Consider the following 14,626-nt stretch of genomic DNA (forward strand, 5'->3'; position numbering starts at 1 on the left):
AGGGGTGGAGGTGAAACGGATGAGTGGGAATGGGTGATCTGGGGGAAGATTTAGGGCTGGGCCAGCCTAAATCCGCCAGTGGGGGGGATGTGGAGTGTCAGGGAGTGTGGGGGTGCTTGGGGGGCATGTGGGGCATACAGAAGGGATCAGGGATGTGGGTTGTGTGAGGGGGTCGTGGGTGTGTAGGGGGTGCTGTGGGGTTGTGTAAGGGGCTGTGAGGTGTATAGAGGGGATCAGGGCTGTTGGGGTGTCTGGGGGGATCAGTAAGTCCCTGGACTGTGAGGTGGGCAGTGTGTGGGGTGGGGGTCTCTGTGGGGCTCTCTGCTTCAGGGGGTGTCAGGGGTGTGTGGACATCCCAGATGGGCACCGTGCTGGATAAAACTGGATAAAAATCCCATTTCCGCCTTAATTGTAGGGCTCTGTTCACCTATGAAGGCAACAGCAATGATCTGCGAGTGGCCGGCTCTGGAGGTGAGAATATTGGGGTCTGTCCCCCCATTCCTGTGAGTCTGGGAGCTTCCAGGGCTCATCTCACTCTACCCACCTGGGATGCCAGGGAGTTTTTAACCCCTGAGGGTGTTTTGGGGAGTGCCCTTGGTGGTTGGACTAGGGTGGGAGCTGTGTCAGGACAGTGTGATTTGGAAGCGAGGAATACGGAGCAGCTCTGCTTCTCCTCCCCTTTCATCTTCCTCTTTTCCAAAGGATCCAGAGTTTGGACCCTGGTTGCTCTGTGCACCTCTGAAGTATTTGAGATCCCGGATTTAGGCAGGACCACGTGGCGCTCCAGCCATTCACCCAGCTGGGACTCCCAGCTAAATGCTCCTAAAGCCCCTCACATCCAATTCTCTGCTTCCCACTATTTTTTTTGGTATTTTTTATCTGACTGCTGGTTCCCACTGAAACACTCCTGGCTGGGAAGCCAAAACTATTGGGAAGCAGTGCATCCAGGAGGGTTTCCCCACTCTAGGGCTTTGTATCCTCTCATCCCTCCCTGGCTTCTTCCCTAATTACCAGGTGTTTCTCCCAACCCACAGAGCTCTGTGGAAGTTTCTGATATGTCCTCTAGGACCTGGCAGAGCCTACGGAGCCAGGGCCATGGTGCTGGGGAATTCTGTTCAGGAAAAGCTCTTGTTGAGGCCACAAATGAGGGGTTTGGGGAGCTGCAGAGGGTGTGCCCCGAGCTCCCCACAGATCCCTTCTCCCCCCAGCATTCCTGTCGTGTCCTTCCATGCCAGCACTCACCCGACCGGCTTCAGGCCTCCAGCCTTCAGCTTCCCTGCTGCGTTTGGAGCCAAATTTAGAGGCAAAGCATAAATATTTAATAGGGAGAGGGAAACGATCTGGGTGCTCCTGCAGTGTGGAGCGAGCCAGGCTGGGCTGTGCCCGTCCTGCCAGGGGTGATGAGGCTCAGTGGCTCTTTTCCCCCTGTTCAGGGCTCTGACAATCCAGTGCAGGGGGAATTGTGGTCTGGAGTAATTTTTTTGAGATGAGAGTGTGAGTTTTTGGTAGTTTTCCTCCTTTCCTGGTGGTTTTTTGTCATAGTGGGAGCGATGCTGTGCCCTTCCCTTTGCTCACCCAAGCCCTGCCTGAACCCTGTATAGGATTTTCCCCCTGGGATTCACTTCTGAGCCCCCAAGTCTGACCCTGAGACCACTCTGGGTGGGTTTAACAGTGAGGGAAGTGTCGGGGCAGGAGATGGACAAGCAGGGCCTTACCCCATGTCGCCCTCTTGGTTCCTTCTCTACTTCCTGTCTGACAAAGCAGGAACAAGGCTCAGCCAGTTCCTCCACCACTTCCCAGCACCATTCCCGCCCTCACTGAGGTGTTTTCCGGCCATGCCGGTGCTCGCTGGAGTGTGGTTTTGTGCAGGAACCTGTGGGCAGAGCTGGCAGCTGCCTGCTCTCATTAAAGCCTCTAATTAATCTGGGGGTGTGAGCAGCTTCTTCCCCTTCTCTGCCATCCCTTCGCTTGGTTACGGATCCAGGATTTTTCTGTATGGGGTTTGTGAAAGCCTGAGGAAGAGGAACTGGGGGATGAAGGCTGCTGAGAGTGGGGGTGGGTGAGAGAAGGCTGGGGCTTGGCTCCCAAATGATCATGTGGATGACAAATGATCAGGTAATGGAAGGACAAGGGTAAAAACTGGGGAGTCTGAGACGTTCCTGTGGTAGGACAAGCCGAAGTCTCACAGGGATAATCTCCAGGGAATAAGGGGCTGGGAGGTTGCAGCCTCCATGGGTTTGGCTGTTCCCACCATGTGTATGGAATGGGCTGGATTCACCTCTCTCCTTCCTCCTGGGGCAGACGGGGGGCTGGAGGAGATGGTGGAGGAGCTCAACAGCGGGAAGGTGATGTACGGCTTCTGCCGGGTGAAGGATCCCAACTCCGGGCTGCCCAAATACGTCCTGGTCAACTGGGTGAGTGGGGATGGAGCTGGGGGAGGGAACTGGAGCCCCTGTGCCCTGGGGCCAGGCTGGGAGAGCTGGGGGTGTCCAACCTGGGGAAGAGAAGGTTCTGGGGACACCTCAGTGCCCCTTCCAGTGCCTGAAGAGCCTCCAAAAGATCTGGAGAGAGACTCAGACTCGATCCAGGTGCTGCTGCTGTGGATCCAGCTGGGAATGGCTCAGGTGAGCTGATGGTTTCTCTTTGCAGACAGGTGAAGGTGTCAATGACGTGCGGAAAGGAGCCTGCGCCAACCACGTCAGCACCGTGGCCAACTTCCTCAAGGTCTGATCCTCCCCATGTCCTCCCTTAGGGAATCATGGAATGGTTTGAGTTGAAGAGATATTACAGACCATTCGGTTCCAGCCCCCTGCCATGGGCAGGGACACCTGCTAGACCAGGTTGCCCAGAAAATCTGTCTCAAGATTTTCTCCATCTCACCAGAACCCTTTTCCTTCCCCTGGGGGCTCTGGGAGTGCAGACAGGACGCACCAGGGCGGGGTGGTGAGTTTGTGGGTTCCCAGAGTGACCCCTTCACCCCTGTACTGGTGGTTTCTGCTCAGGGGGCACATGTCACCATCAACGCCCGGGCAGAGGAGGATGTGGAGCCTGAACTCATCATGGAGAAAGTGGCCAAGGCCTCTGGAGCCAACTACAACTTCCACAAGGAGAGCAGCAAGTTCCAGGACTCAGGGCCTCAGGCTCCCGTGGTGAGTTGAATCTGTGAGGGTTTTGGGGTGGCCCCTCTGGATGGGGGGAAAGTCTGGGACCACTATCATCCAGTAGTGGAAGTGGCTCCCTGAACATTGGTATGTCCATGGAATATTCAACCTGGAGAAGGGAAGGCTCCAGGGAGATCTTAGAGCCCCTTGCAGTGCCTAAAGGGACTCCAAGAGAGCTGGAGAGGGACTTTGAACAAGGACCCAGAGTGACGAGACAAGAGGCAATGAGTTTACACTGACAGGGCACGTTTGGAGCATGGAATCCTGGGATGGGTTGGAAGGAACCTTAAAGCCCACCCAGTTCCACCCCCCTGCCATGGCAGGGACACCTTCCACAAGACCAGGTTGCTCCAAGCCCTGTCCAACCTGGCCTTGGACACTTCCAGTGCTGGGGGAGCCACAGCTTCTCTGGGCAACCTGTGCCAGGGCCTGCAATTCCCCATTTTTGGCAATGGAGACATCACTGGCCTCACCCAGCCCTTCTTTAAATTTTGGGGCAAAGCATCAGGTTATAGGAGCTTCTTCTAAGAAGTCCAGACTGTGCTGATTTGGGCTGATTTTTGACAAAAAATACAAAAATGGTGATTTGTCTGTGCCTTTCCCCCGCCCAGGGCTCCGTCTACCAGAAGACAAACGCGATGTCCGAAATCAAGCGGGTCAATAAGGATAATTTCTGGGCCAAAGCAGAGGTGAGCATGTGCCTCAGAGCACGAAGCCTTCGGATTTAGCTGGAGATTACTCTCCACGTGCTGTGTTCCTGTCTGGGAATCGGGGAATGCTGCCTGGAATCAGAGCTCCAGAGCTCAGGGAAGTGCAGAGCTGCTGCCTTCGGGTGCTCTGGGAGGAGGGGCTGAGTCTTGAAGGGGAAGGTGCTCCTTTTTCTCATCTGAATTTGGCTCAGGGCTGCTGGTGTGGGCACGGGGTACCCTGTTTGGGTGAGAACACTGATTTTTGTCCCCTCTGAAGGCTGCCTTGTGTTTCCTTCCCCTTCCACGTTGGGTTTTCCTGGGGTTTAATAATGTGTGAACCTTCTGGCTGGCGAAGGATCACGGGCACCACGAGCCCTGGGGTATCCTGGATGCAGAGGGCTGGGGGCAGCGTGACCCCCACCCCTTGTGCCTGTGTGCTCTCAGAAGGATGAGGAGAACCGGCGGCTGGAGGAGAAGAGGAGGGCGGAGGAGGAGCGGCAGCGGCTGGAGCGGGAGCGGCGGGAGCGGGAGCTGCAGGAGGCGGCAGGGAGGGAGCAGAGGTTTAAAGCCAGATCCAGTGAAATCGAAGCCCAGAAGTGAGTGGGATGTCGGGAATGATTCCGAGAGGCCGTCCTGCCCTCTGGGATCTCTCGGTGGTGCTGGGTATCCTTGTCACCACATCTCTGAGCTGTCCTGACTCCTGTGGAGGTTATTCCTCAGGGAATGGTGGATCCTGTCCATGCATTCCTCACTGCTGGAATTCCTGCAATCCCAGGAAATCTCTTCTAAGGGAGCATATGTGGAGGGGATTTTGCTCTGGGGTGGAGGGAACATCTCCCTCGCTCTCCCTGCCCACTGATCCCTCTCTTGCTTTCCAAACTCCTTCCTAACACCTCTGGCCCCTTGTTTTGGGGTGCTGGAGGTCCAGGCTGGCTTTGGGGGGATCTAAGCCCTGAGGGACTGCAGGGAAGTCGGCTTGGCCCCCACATCTGGATGCTCATGTCCATATCCCTGAGGAAGAGATTTCTCTGGATTGATCCCAATATTTGGAGCTGCTCCTGCTCCTCTCAAAATGTCCCTCTCTCCAAGGGTGACCTGTGACTCCTCATCTGGCCCCAAAGTGAGGGGCACATCCTTCCCGTGCTCTTCCCAGGGAGCTGCAATGGCCTGAGGTCCCAAATCTTTGGTTTTAACCCCAGTTTGTCCCCACAGGAGACTCCAGCAGCAGCAGGAGGCTGAGAACAGGGACAGGGAGCAGCAGCAATGGGTGAGCTCTGGCATTGGCCCCAGGCATGGTTTATCTGTGATGGAGGGGATAGGGACCTGGGATAGGACAAGTGGAAATGGCCTCAGGTTGCACGGGGGAGGTTTAGGTTGGATATTGGGAAAATTCCTTCGTGGTAAAGGGCTGCCCAGGGCAGTGGTGGAGTCCCCATCCCTGGGAGGATTTAAAAGACATGTGGGTGTTGCACGTGGGTGGCCTTGGCAGTGATGGGGAAATGGTTGGACTTGATAATCTCAGAGGGCTTTTCCAATCTGAACCATTCCATGATTCCATGAAACCAAGTCCCTTTTCTCAACCTCCCTCCCAGATCCAGGGTTTCCTCTCCATTCACCCTCCCTTACCATGTCAGTCCTTTGGGTCCAGAGGAGGCAGGATGGGGCTGGAGGGGGCTGGAGTGGGCAGAAGGGGCAGGAAAGGGATAGAATGATGCTGGAAGGAACTGGATGGGGCTGGAGCAGCTGGATGCATCCAGAGTGGGCTGGCTCAGCACCCAGCCCCTCTCCTGTGCTGCAGAAGGAGCAGGCTGAGGAGTACGAGAGCCAGCAGAGGAAGGGCTTCAAGAGAAGCGAGTCGGTGGAGAAAGCCCAGGTATGGAGCCGGGAGCCAGAGCTGGGGCCCAGAGCGCTCTGGGGGGGTGTCTGCCTCGGCTCTGCCCCCCCTGCTGCCCTGTGGCCTTGACATGGGATCTGGGCCCTTCCCCTGGGCAGGAGGCTGCGACTCTGATTGCACAGAGAGCCGTGAACCCCCGAGACATCTTCAAGCAGAGGGAGAGAGCGGGGCCAGGGGACACAGGGACACCAGCCCAGCCAGGTACGGTGTGAGGGGACACGGGGAAGGTGGTGGGGGCCAGCCCCAGTCCCTCACTGTGTCCTAGTGGGGTCCCAGTGGGGCAGTGAGGCCACTGTTTGGGCTGAGAACGGGCAGCTCTCATCACATCGATGTTCTTTGCCGTGGTGTCCCACCCCCGCTCCTGCCATTTTCCGAAGTGAGGTTCCAGCTGTGCCAATTTTAACCACCAAGACAGAAGTTTTCCATCCTCTGCCTTCCCTTCTGAACCCTAAATTTCATTTTTTTCAATGGAAGTTCGATACATTGACACCAGAAAGACACCACTGTAGCAATCTATCCCAACTGTGCAAAGTTCTGCCCAGATTTCTGCATTGCCCCAGCCAAGCAGGATGTTGGAGGAGCCTGATTCAATCTCTCTGATAGAAACCAGGAAGTTTGCAAACCAGAGCTGAGAGTGGCTGAGGAAGTCACTGTGAGCGCACGACACCCCTGGGTGACTGCCTCCTCCTCCTCCTCAGTCCAACCCCCTCCAAAACACCTTACATTGATTCAATGAATGATCACTTTTACCTGGGGATGGGAGCACAAATCCCTTCTTCCCTGGGCAGGCAAGGCATGGGTGGGAGAGGAAGGAACACCACACTGGGAAAGTGTCCCTTTTGCTGGTTAAACATCAGGGGGAGATGATGATTTTGAGGTATTTCGTTAGGATTTGATGGTTTTCATGGAGGAAAAGGAGATAAATACCCTGGCACTGATCAGACTCAGAGGTGAGGGTAGGCTGGAGACTTGGTGCTGGTAGGGTTTGTCTGAGAATTGTCCTCAGCTTTTGTTTGGTTTGGAGGTGGAGATGGGGAGATAACAGTGCACAGTTCACTCCTGCCACAGGAAGTGCACTGGCAGAAACCAGTTTGCATCATCTCCTCCCAGTCTGATGTCTGTGGCATTCACAGTGCTCCAAAAATCACCCTGGAGAGCCAGTGGCAGGGTCTCACAGCTCCTCTTCCTCCCCCCAAATCCTTCTTTTTTTTTTTTTTTCACAATTTCTGTTGGCTGCTGCTGCTGTAATCAGTTGCCAAACTTGTTTTCCACAACCAGGATTAGAGCTGGAAAATCCTGCTTGGGGGGGTGACTCAGCAGCACCCTTGGGTGCAGTCATGGGCTGGGAGTCCTGCTGCCTGCTCAGCTCCTGCAGCCCCTTAGTTTCCTTTCCCAGGGAAGCTCCGCAGCCCGTTCCTGCAGAAGGAGGTGAACTCTGTGCCCAGTCCTGCCTCGCCCAGCAGGGATGTTTGGGGGTCACCACCAGCCTCCCCAGTACCTGCAGCAGGTACGTGCTTGGCTCCCTCCCAAAGCTTTTCTCCGCATCTTTCCAAATAGATTCCACAAAATTGGGCATGTTGAGGCCTGGCTTGGAGACTTCCATCTGTTTTTCCCATTCCTTGGGCCAGGAACCCCCGTGTTTGTCTCCAGCCTGGGCTGAGTGTGATGCTGAGGATGAGGATGGTTCCTCCTAGTCCTCAGCCCAAGTCTCAGTCTCCAGGGGCTGAGGATTTCTCCTGCTGAAAGGCTGGAATTCAGCTCCGAGCAACCCCAGCCCCCTCCACACCACAGGGGCTTTGACAGTCGCACTTGGACTTTCCCAAAGTGCCCTGAGACACAGCTGAGGCCCCTGTGCAGGTTTTCCAACTCCAGAGTTAGGCTGGGCTGTTTCCCTGTCCCAGTAAAGACCAGTACACGGCCACAGAGTGACAGGACAAGGGGGAATGGCTTCCCACTGCCAGAGGGCAGGGTTAGATGGGATACTGGAAAGAAATTCTTCCCTGTTAGGGTGGGGAGGCCCGGGCACAGGCTGCCTGGAGAAGCTGTGGCTGCCCCATCCCTGGAAATGTTCAAAGCAGGTTGGATGGGGCTTGAAGCAACCTGGGCTAGTGGAAGGTGTCCCTGCTTAGCCACTTCCCAGAGGTTTGGGGCTGGGAGCGATTCCAGAAGAGGGCTGGCTGTGCCCAGAGGTCTCCCCATGTGCTGTGGGTGGCACTGAGGGTTGGCCTTGTCCCTGAATCATGGGATCACAGGTTGGTTTGGGTTGGAAGGGATCTGAAGGACCATCTAGTTCCACCCTCCCTGGGAGGAGGTGAGGGCCAGGGATGACGAGGTGGGGTTTAGGGGCACTGAAGTGAGGCCCAGGGAAGGGATGTGCTGAGGACCAGGGCCATGCTCCGGTGTCCCCAGGCCACCATCACCACTAGATGCTGCTCTTGGCCAGGGCTTCCACTCCAGCCCTTCCCCTCCATGGGAACATGGTTCATCTGGAGTGAGTTTATCCCTTCCCTGCTGGAGATCCTGGATCTCTGCCTTGTCCTTTTCGTTGCTCCCTAAACCCCTGCTTGCTCTCTTCTGTGCTTCCTGCCTGCCCCATCCCATGGTCCAAGCGTGGGGCAAGCATTCCCTGGCTGGATAGGAGATCTGGGGGACACCCAGCTTCTACCAGGAATGTGGTGTCACTCCAGCTTGGAGCAGGAGCCAGATGGACGAGGGAACAGGGCATGATTTTGGTGACAGATCCCATGTTCCTCCTCAGGACGAGACTCCGGGTACAATTCTGGTGTCCCGGTGTCCCGTGTGGAAGAGACGAATCTGTACGAGGAGCCACCAGAGCCCTCAGCCATCTACGAGGAACCCCCCCAGGTGAGTCTGGGGGGAAGGGACCCCTGAGGAGGGACCAGGATCCATGTGGGAGGGTGTGGCTTTATCTTTTAGGATGGATCTGGAACCCTTTACTGGGCTAAAATCAGTAGGATAAACCCTGGAGCTCAGGTGCACTCAGATGCATCTGCCTGGTGAGGGAGTGCTGCTGCATCCCTTCCCAGTGCTCCCAGTGGGAAACACTGGTGCTGAGCCCCTGGCACCTATCCCGTACTCCAGGTCCATCCAGCTGCTGTGAGTTATCCCCAAGGGATAAGGATCAGATTCCAGATGGGTTGTCTGCCACTGGTCTCCAGTGGTTTTGTTGGGATGAGATCTCAAGGGACAGGGATCAGTGCTGACTGGAGAGGTGGCCACCTTGGCTCTTGGGCTTAGGGATAGTTTGGTCTCCTGGGTCCCATGGCAGGGAAATGTGGCGGGACCTTCCCAGAGCCCAGATTTTATTCCGGGGGGCACCCGGGACCTCTGGACACAGGTCTCTGAGCCCCAGGGGGCTGATCTGTATCTCTGGGTGTTGCATGTTGCTGTTTTCCTCCCTCCTCCTCTTCTCCTGGTAATTCCTGTTCTCCCTTTCCCCTTCCTGAAGGAACGAGTTGATGATGCCAAGTACGACTATGGGGTGGAGTACCAGGAGCCGCCGGACCTGGCGGGGAAGGGGCTCTGTGCCCGAGCCCTCTACGACTACCAGGCTGGTGAGACCCACAGCCCTTCCCTGTGTCCTGCCACTCCAGGCCCTTGTCCAAAGTCCCTCTCCAGCTCTATTGGAGCCCCTTTAGGCACTGGAATGGGCTCTAAGTTCTCCCCAGAACCTTCTCTTCTCCTGGTGAACACCCCCAGCTGTCCCAGCCTGTCCCCAAAGCAGAGGGGCTCCAGCCCTCAGAGCATCTCTGAGACCTCCTTTAGACTTGCTCCAGCAGCTCCACAGTCCTCTTTTGTTGGAAACCCCAGAGCTGGGAGGGTACAGGTGGTCTGACCCCCACTCCTTCTGTCTGTCCCATTCCAGCTGATGACACCGAGATCTCCTTCGATCCCGAGAACATCATCACCAACATCGAGATGATCGACGAGGGTTGGTGGCGTGGCTACGGCCCCGATGGCCACTTTGGCATGTTCCCTGCAAACTACGTGGAACTGATAGAGTAGGGGGGGCTGGCGGGGGGGGCTGGTGGGGGGCTCCAGACCCCTGGGACTGCTCCAGACCCCTGGGACCATTCCAGCCTCCTGGGACCACTCGGCTCCTGCCTGATTCTTCCGAATGACGTGTGGCTTTTTCTTCTCTATTTCTTTCTCTCTCTCGAAGTGAAGTGCCATTCCCCACTCCTTCGGCAGCAGGGTCCCCCCAGGTGCTGCCCCCCTGTCCCCCATAGCTGCCCTTGGGTGGGTGAAGGGTCCCATCCTACCTGAGCCCTACAGTGCTGGTCTCCCCTTCCTCCCTTGGCTTTGGAGTGGGAAAGAGGGAGGTGACAAATCCCTCACAGGGCATTTTCAGGGAACAAATTACCTCCCCCTCTGCGCCCTCTCTCACCCTGTGACCTTGGACCTGCTGCAGCCACACTGGAGAAGCCACTTTCCCAATTTTATGTCACTGGCAAAGCTCATCGGAATGGTTTTGGCATCCCGTGGGGTCGACATCACCAGGAGAGCTGAATCCTGGCTCTGTTCCCCCACCACCCCGAGCACCCTGAGCTTGCCAATGTGAACCTGTGTTTTCGTCCCAGCTCTCCCCACCAGAGGGTTTCCCTTCCCTCTCCCCAAGTCATGCTCCAGGGTTTTAAACTGGGAGTGAATAAACTCCCCTACAGCGCAGATCCAGCCTGGCCAAGGGGGTGGGACCTCCCCCATTACCCCAAACTCACTGTGAACAAGGAAAAGCCCAGCCCCTCCCCCATATTGAGTTTCCCACCCCAGTGTCACTTTAGGAGTAGAAGGAGAGGATGGGATTGGGGGTCTCGGGGGGTCCTGGCTCACCCACCCCTCCCACGGGTGCTGGGGAACTTGGTGGCTCCTCTGAGCCCCTCCCCTGGGCTCCTTCCCCCTCCCTCTCCCCCCACCCCGGGCCCTCCCCAGCTACAATAAAAGGGCTTTTCTTTGGTGATGGATTTGACAGGATGTGGGTGGGAATTGGGGTGGAATGCCAGGGGTTTGGTGTCCCTAATGCCAGACGTGCTGTCATATCAAGTTGTCCTGAGCAGGGACAGCCAAGGGATGGGTAACTGGGGGCATAATTAGTTCCAAGACTAATTATCTGGGTATAATGAGGGAGGGAGCAGTCAGCAGTGATGGGGTCCCAGGGTCTGGCTGTACCCAGGGTGGTGAGGGGCTTTGGGGGTGTTTTTGGGGACACTGGGGACATTAGGCATGCAGGGACTGTGGAGAGAGCAGAGGGTGGGACATTCGAGGATGTGGACATGGAGGTACACTGGGGATTTGGAGGTATCAGGGCCTTGAGGACACGGGTGATTTGGGGAGGTGGGGGATGCAGGGTGGCATCCAGCTGGCAGCCATGGGCCATCTCCCACCTTACCCAACCACTTCAGGTCAGATGGTCACACAGGGACAGGGGCTCCTGGTAACCATGGGTGCTGCCAGCCCCTGGGGACATCCTGTAGCTGTGGGTATCACCCCATGGGGCAGAGGGCTGGTGACACAGGTGGCCCTGCAGGGTGTCGTGTGGGGTGTCATCACACCAGGGTGGTGGGGACACCTTCGTCCCCTGCAGGGCCATTGCCCTGTCTTGAGTCCCCTCATGTCCCCCCATCCCCAGGGCTGGCACCACACCCAGAGCAGCCAGACACAGGATGTGGCACTGTCCCTTTATTCTCCAGGGCCTGGGCAAGGGGGTGAGATGTGTGAGCACGGGGTGGGCACAGCGTGGCACAGGCACACTCAGGAAGGTGGTCAGGGGGTGCAGGTGGCCCAGCTATGGCAGCAGCAGCGGGGGAAGGTTTATTGTGGGTGTGGCATGGCTTGGGATGGTGTAGGGATGGGGATGGAGAGAGGGTGGGTAAAGGAGTGGGGATGACAGGATGGCACGGGGCAGGGATGACAGGGGTTTGGGGATGGCATGGGGATTGGGTTGGCATAAGAAGGAGATGGCTTGGACTTGGGGATGAGGTGGGGATGGGGAAGGAAGAGATGTGGACATGGGGATGGCACAGGGACAGACAGGGATGATGTGGGCATGGGAGGGACAAAGGCATGGGGATGACACAGGGAATGGCACAGGAACAGGGATGATGGGCTTGGGAATGGCAGGAGATGGGTGTGGCATGGACACGGGGTGGGCAAAGGCACAGGGATAGCACAGCAGTGGAGATGGCGTGGGCTTGGCATGGGCTGTCAAGGACGTGACGCACAAGGATGTGAGTGGCAATGGCACAGGGATGGGATGGGCAAAGACATGGGGATAAGGATGGCACGGTGACAGGGATGGCTGAGCAGGGCACAAGCGTTGCAGGGAGCTGGCACAGCCAACATAAGCCTGGGCTGGGCACTGGCCCCGTGGGCACCTGCTGCTCACTTCCAGCTGGTGAAGAACTGCTTGAAGAGGGGCGTCTCACAGCCCTGGGGCAGGATTTCCACCTGCCAGGACAACAGTGGGGACAGGGATGGCACAAGGGTCAGGAGGGGGTGATGCTTCCCACACCAGCCCCCTCAGCAGCTGCTCCCACCTGTGTGTGGGGCGGGTGCCCCATGCGGGCGATCACCTCCTCAGCCACCCTTAGGGCCGCCCGGCGCTCCTGCTCGTTGGCCTCGCGCCCTGTGGGTGGGGACGTCAGAGCCCTTCTGGGCACGGCCCCCGTCCCCACGTCACGCCTTGTCCCCGTCCCCAGGCACCTTTCCAGACGTAGACCTTCCCGCCGGCGCCGTTGTCCAGCACGAAGCAGTCCTCAGGGCAGAGCAGGCTCTGGCTGAAGGGGCTGCCGGCGGCCACCTGGGTCAGGTCCATGCGCCCCGTCGCGTCTGACACCTGCCCATGGAGGGGACGTCACTGTGGGGTCACCCAGAGCTGCCCCAGCCCGCTGTCCTCCCACCCAGCCACTGTAGCATTCCCCATCCATGCCTGCCTCTGGGCACCTGTGGTGTCCCAAGGCCATGCCCAGCCCCCTTGAGTCACCAAGGTGTGTCTGCTGGCCATGAACCACCATAGAACCAGCAGAGTGTCCCCTGGCTGTCTGCAGCTTCATGTACCCCCAGGGGCCACCACAGTGTCCCCTGGTGTTGCCCAGTCCCGTGTGTCCCATGGGACTGCTGCACTGTCCCTGGCCATGCCCGATCCTGGAATCGCCATGGTGTCCCCGGCCACCTCCATCCCCGTGCCCACCATGGTGACACTCAGCCATGCCCAGCCCCCAGCCCTGGTGCCATGGGGGTGTCCTGCCATGTCCTTGCCTTGTAGAGGACAGCTGCCCCCGCGTTGCTCTGGTCAGCTGCCACGTCCTCCTCGGGGCTGCCCTCCTGCAAGGGGGGCTTGGGGCCCAGCACCTGCCGGGGGACGAGATGGGGGTGTCACAGAGCCACCCCAGGGGCACCCAGGTCTCCCTTTTCTCCCAGTGAGGACATACCTGGATCATCTCAGGTGGCTCCTCGCCGTCCACCACCATCTCCAGGCGGGCCTTGCCACCCCGCTGGCTGTCCCGGATGGCCACAGCCAGCTCCTGCGCCCTGCTGCGCTCCAGGACGTTGCTCTGGGCCCCACACCACACGAAAAGGGTCTGGGGACAGGGAGGGGGACAGTGGGGATAGAGCCACCCCACGGTGGTGCCCAACCTGCCTCAGCCAGGCTGGGGATGGAGCAGCCGCTGGGCTTGAAGCTGGTCCAGGAAGATGCTGCGATGGGCAGAGGGACACACAGATGGATGGACAGACACCCCAACCATCAAACCCCACTATGGACAGGGGGACACCCCAAGAGATCAGTGGGCACCCCGAGAGACAGACACCCCAACAGAAGGACACCCCAAAAATAAGGCAGACACCCCTGTGGATGGCTGGGCACTTGGAGAGATGACAGACACCCCAACAGAAGAACAAACAGCCAGTCCTATGGAGGTACAGATGCCCCAACCAAGAGGGACACCCCAGTGAGCTGATGGATGCCCCAGAGCACAGAGACACACAGGACATGTTGAACTTGCCCCCTCGCCCCGATGTGGGAAGGGTCTGGGGGCCAGAGATGGGGACAGGATGAAGACACCGCGCTCACCTGCCCCAGGTCGAGGAGGAAGCAGTCCCCGGTGTTGAAGCTGGCCCAGGCTGGGTCTCGCTCACTCGCCCGGATCTTCCTCTTGCCCTTCACCTGGTACAGTTTGGGTGCAGGGCCAGGGCCAGGGCTGGGCCGGGCGGGCTTGAATGCTGAGGCCACACCGCCCTCCTGCTGGCACAGCGGGCTCAGCACTCCATGGGGTGTCCAGCACCAAATGGGGGTGGCAAACACCCAGCATGGATAGTGAGCACCTGGAGGGGATGCTGAGCAGCCCACAGTGTGCCCAGCACCCAGTGGGGATGACAAGCATGAATGTGGGCACCCAGCAGGGATGCTGAGCACCTTCTGAGGGTGCCCAGCACCCGGTGAGGGTCCCTCTTGCTCAGTGCAGATGGAGCAGAGTAGTGAGGGTGTGGAGAGCCCAGCGGGGACGCTGAGCACCCATCAGGGGTGCTGGGAGCCTGCCTGGGGTGCTGCGTACTGGGAGGACCCCAAGTGCTGCTGGGCACCCCAGTACCTGGTAGGTGAGGCCGTGGGGGAAGTACTCCATGAAGAGGTCAGACTCGTTGCCCTGCACCTCACGGTGGGTGACGGGGCGCTCGCCCAGCAGGGAGCTCAGCTGGGTGGAGAGGAGGGCACAGGCGCCCCGCTCGTCCTGCGAGGAGTCCCGGCCTGTGGGCAGCCAGGTGAGCGAGCACCCAACCCCACCTGCCCCCAGCCCCCCAGAGCCCCCCCCGGCGCTCACCCATCCACAGGTGGAGGTGGGCGCGCTCCTCTGGCCCGTTGTGCAGCA

General features: G+C 58.5%; 2 protein-coding genes across 3 annotated transcripts; one reads left to right on the forward strand and one right to left on the reverse strand.

Moving 5' to 3' along the window:
* Nucleotides 1–340: 340 nt before the first annotated feature.
* DBNL (drebrin like) lies at nucleotides 341–10,722 on the forward strand. 2 transcript variants are annotated; one of them, XM_027907902.1, is made up of 13 exons: nucleotides 342–471; nucleotides 2,302–2,414; nucleotides 2,650–2,724; nucleotides 3,003–3,149; nucleotides 3,773–3,850; nucleotides 4,295–4,446; nucleotides 5,063–5,117; nucleotides 5,649–5,723; nucleotides 5,843–5,945; nucleotides 7,141–7,251; nucleotides 8,503–8,609; nucleotides 9,214–9,319; nucleotides 9,631–10,722. In XM_027907902.1, the coding sequence occupies exons 2-13, from the start codon at nucleotides 2,319–2,321 to the stop codon at nucleotides 9,768–9,770; spliced, it is 1,245 nt and encodes a 414-aa protein (XP_027763703.1). In that variant the 5' UTR covers nucleotides 342–471; nucleotides 2,302–2,318; the 3' UTR covers nucleotides 9,771–10,722. The 2 variants fall into 2 exon arrangements, with proteins under 2 accessions (XP_027763704.1, XP_027763703.1); XM_027907903.1 differs by lacking the exon at nucleotides 7,141–7,251 and having other exon boundaries at nucleotides 341–471.
* A 704-nt stretch (nucleotides 10,723–11,426) lies between these two features.
* CAPG (capping actin protein, gelsolin like) lies at nucleotides 11,427–14,620 on the reverse strand. The gene is made up of 8 exons (XM_027907905.1): nucleotides 14,579–14,620; nucleotides 14,351–14,505; nucleotides 13,834–14,001; nucleotides 13,193–13,342; nucleotides 13,020–13,112; nucleotides 12,465–12,597; nucleotides 12,299–12,387; nucleotides 11,427–12,209 (listed from the first exon to the last, which is right to left on the reverse strand). Exons 1-8 carry the CDS (start codon nucleotides 14,580–14,582, stop codon nucleotides 12,144–12,146), a joined length of 858 nt encoding a protein of 285 aa, XP_027763706.1. The 5' UTR covers nucleotides 14,583–14,620; the 3' UTR covers nucleotides 11,427–12,143.
* Between the last annotated feature and the right edge of the window lie 6 nt (nucleotides 14,621–14,626).

Source organism: Empidonax traillii, unplaced genomic scaffold (assembly GCF_003031625.1).
Source record: "Empidonax traillii isolate 1590-97213 ecotype Southwest subspecies unplaced genomic scaffold, ASM303162v1 scaffold1569:size99645, whole genome shotgun sequence".
NCBI classification, from domain to species: Eukaryota; Metazoa; Chordata; class Aves; order Passeriformes; family Tyrannidae; genus Empidonax; species Empidonax traillii.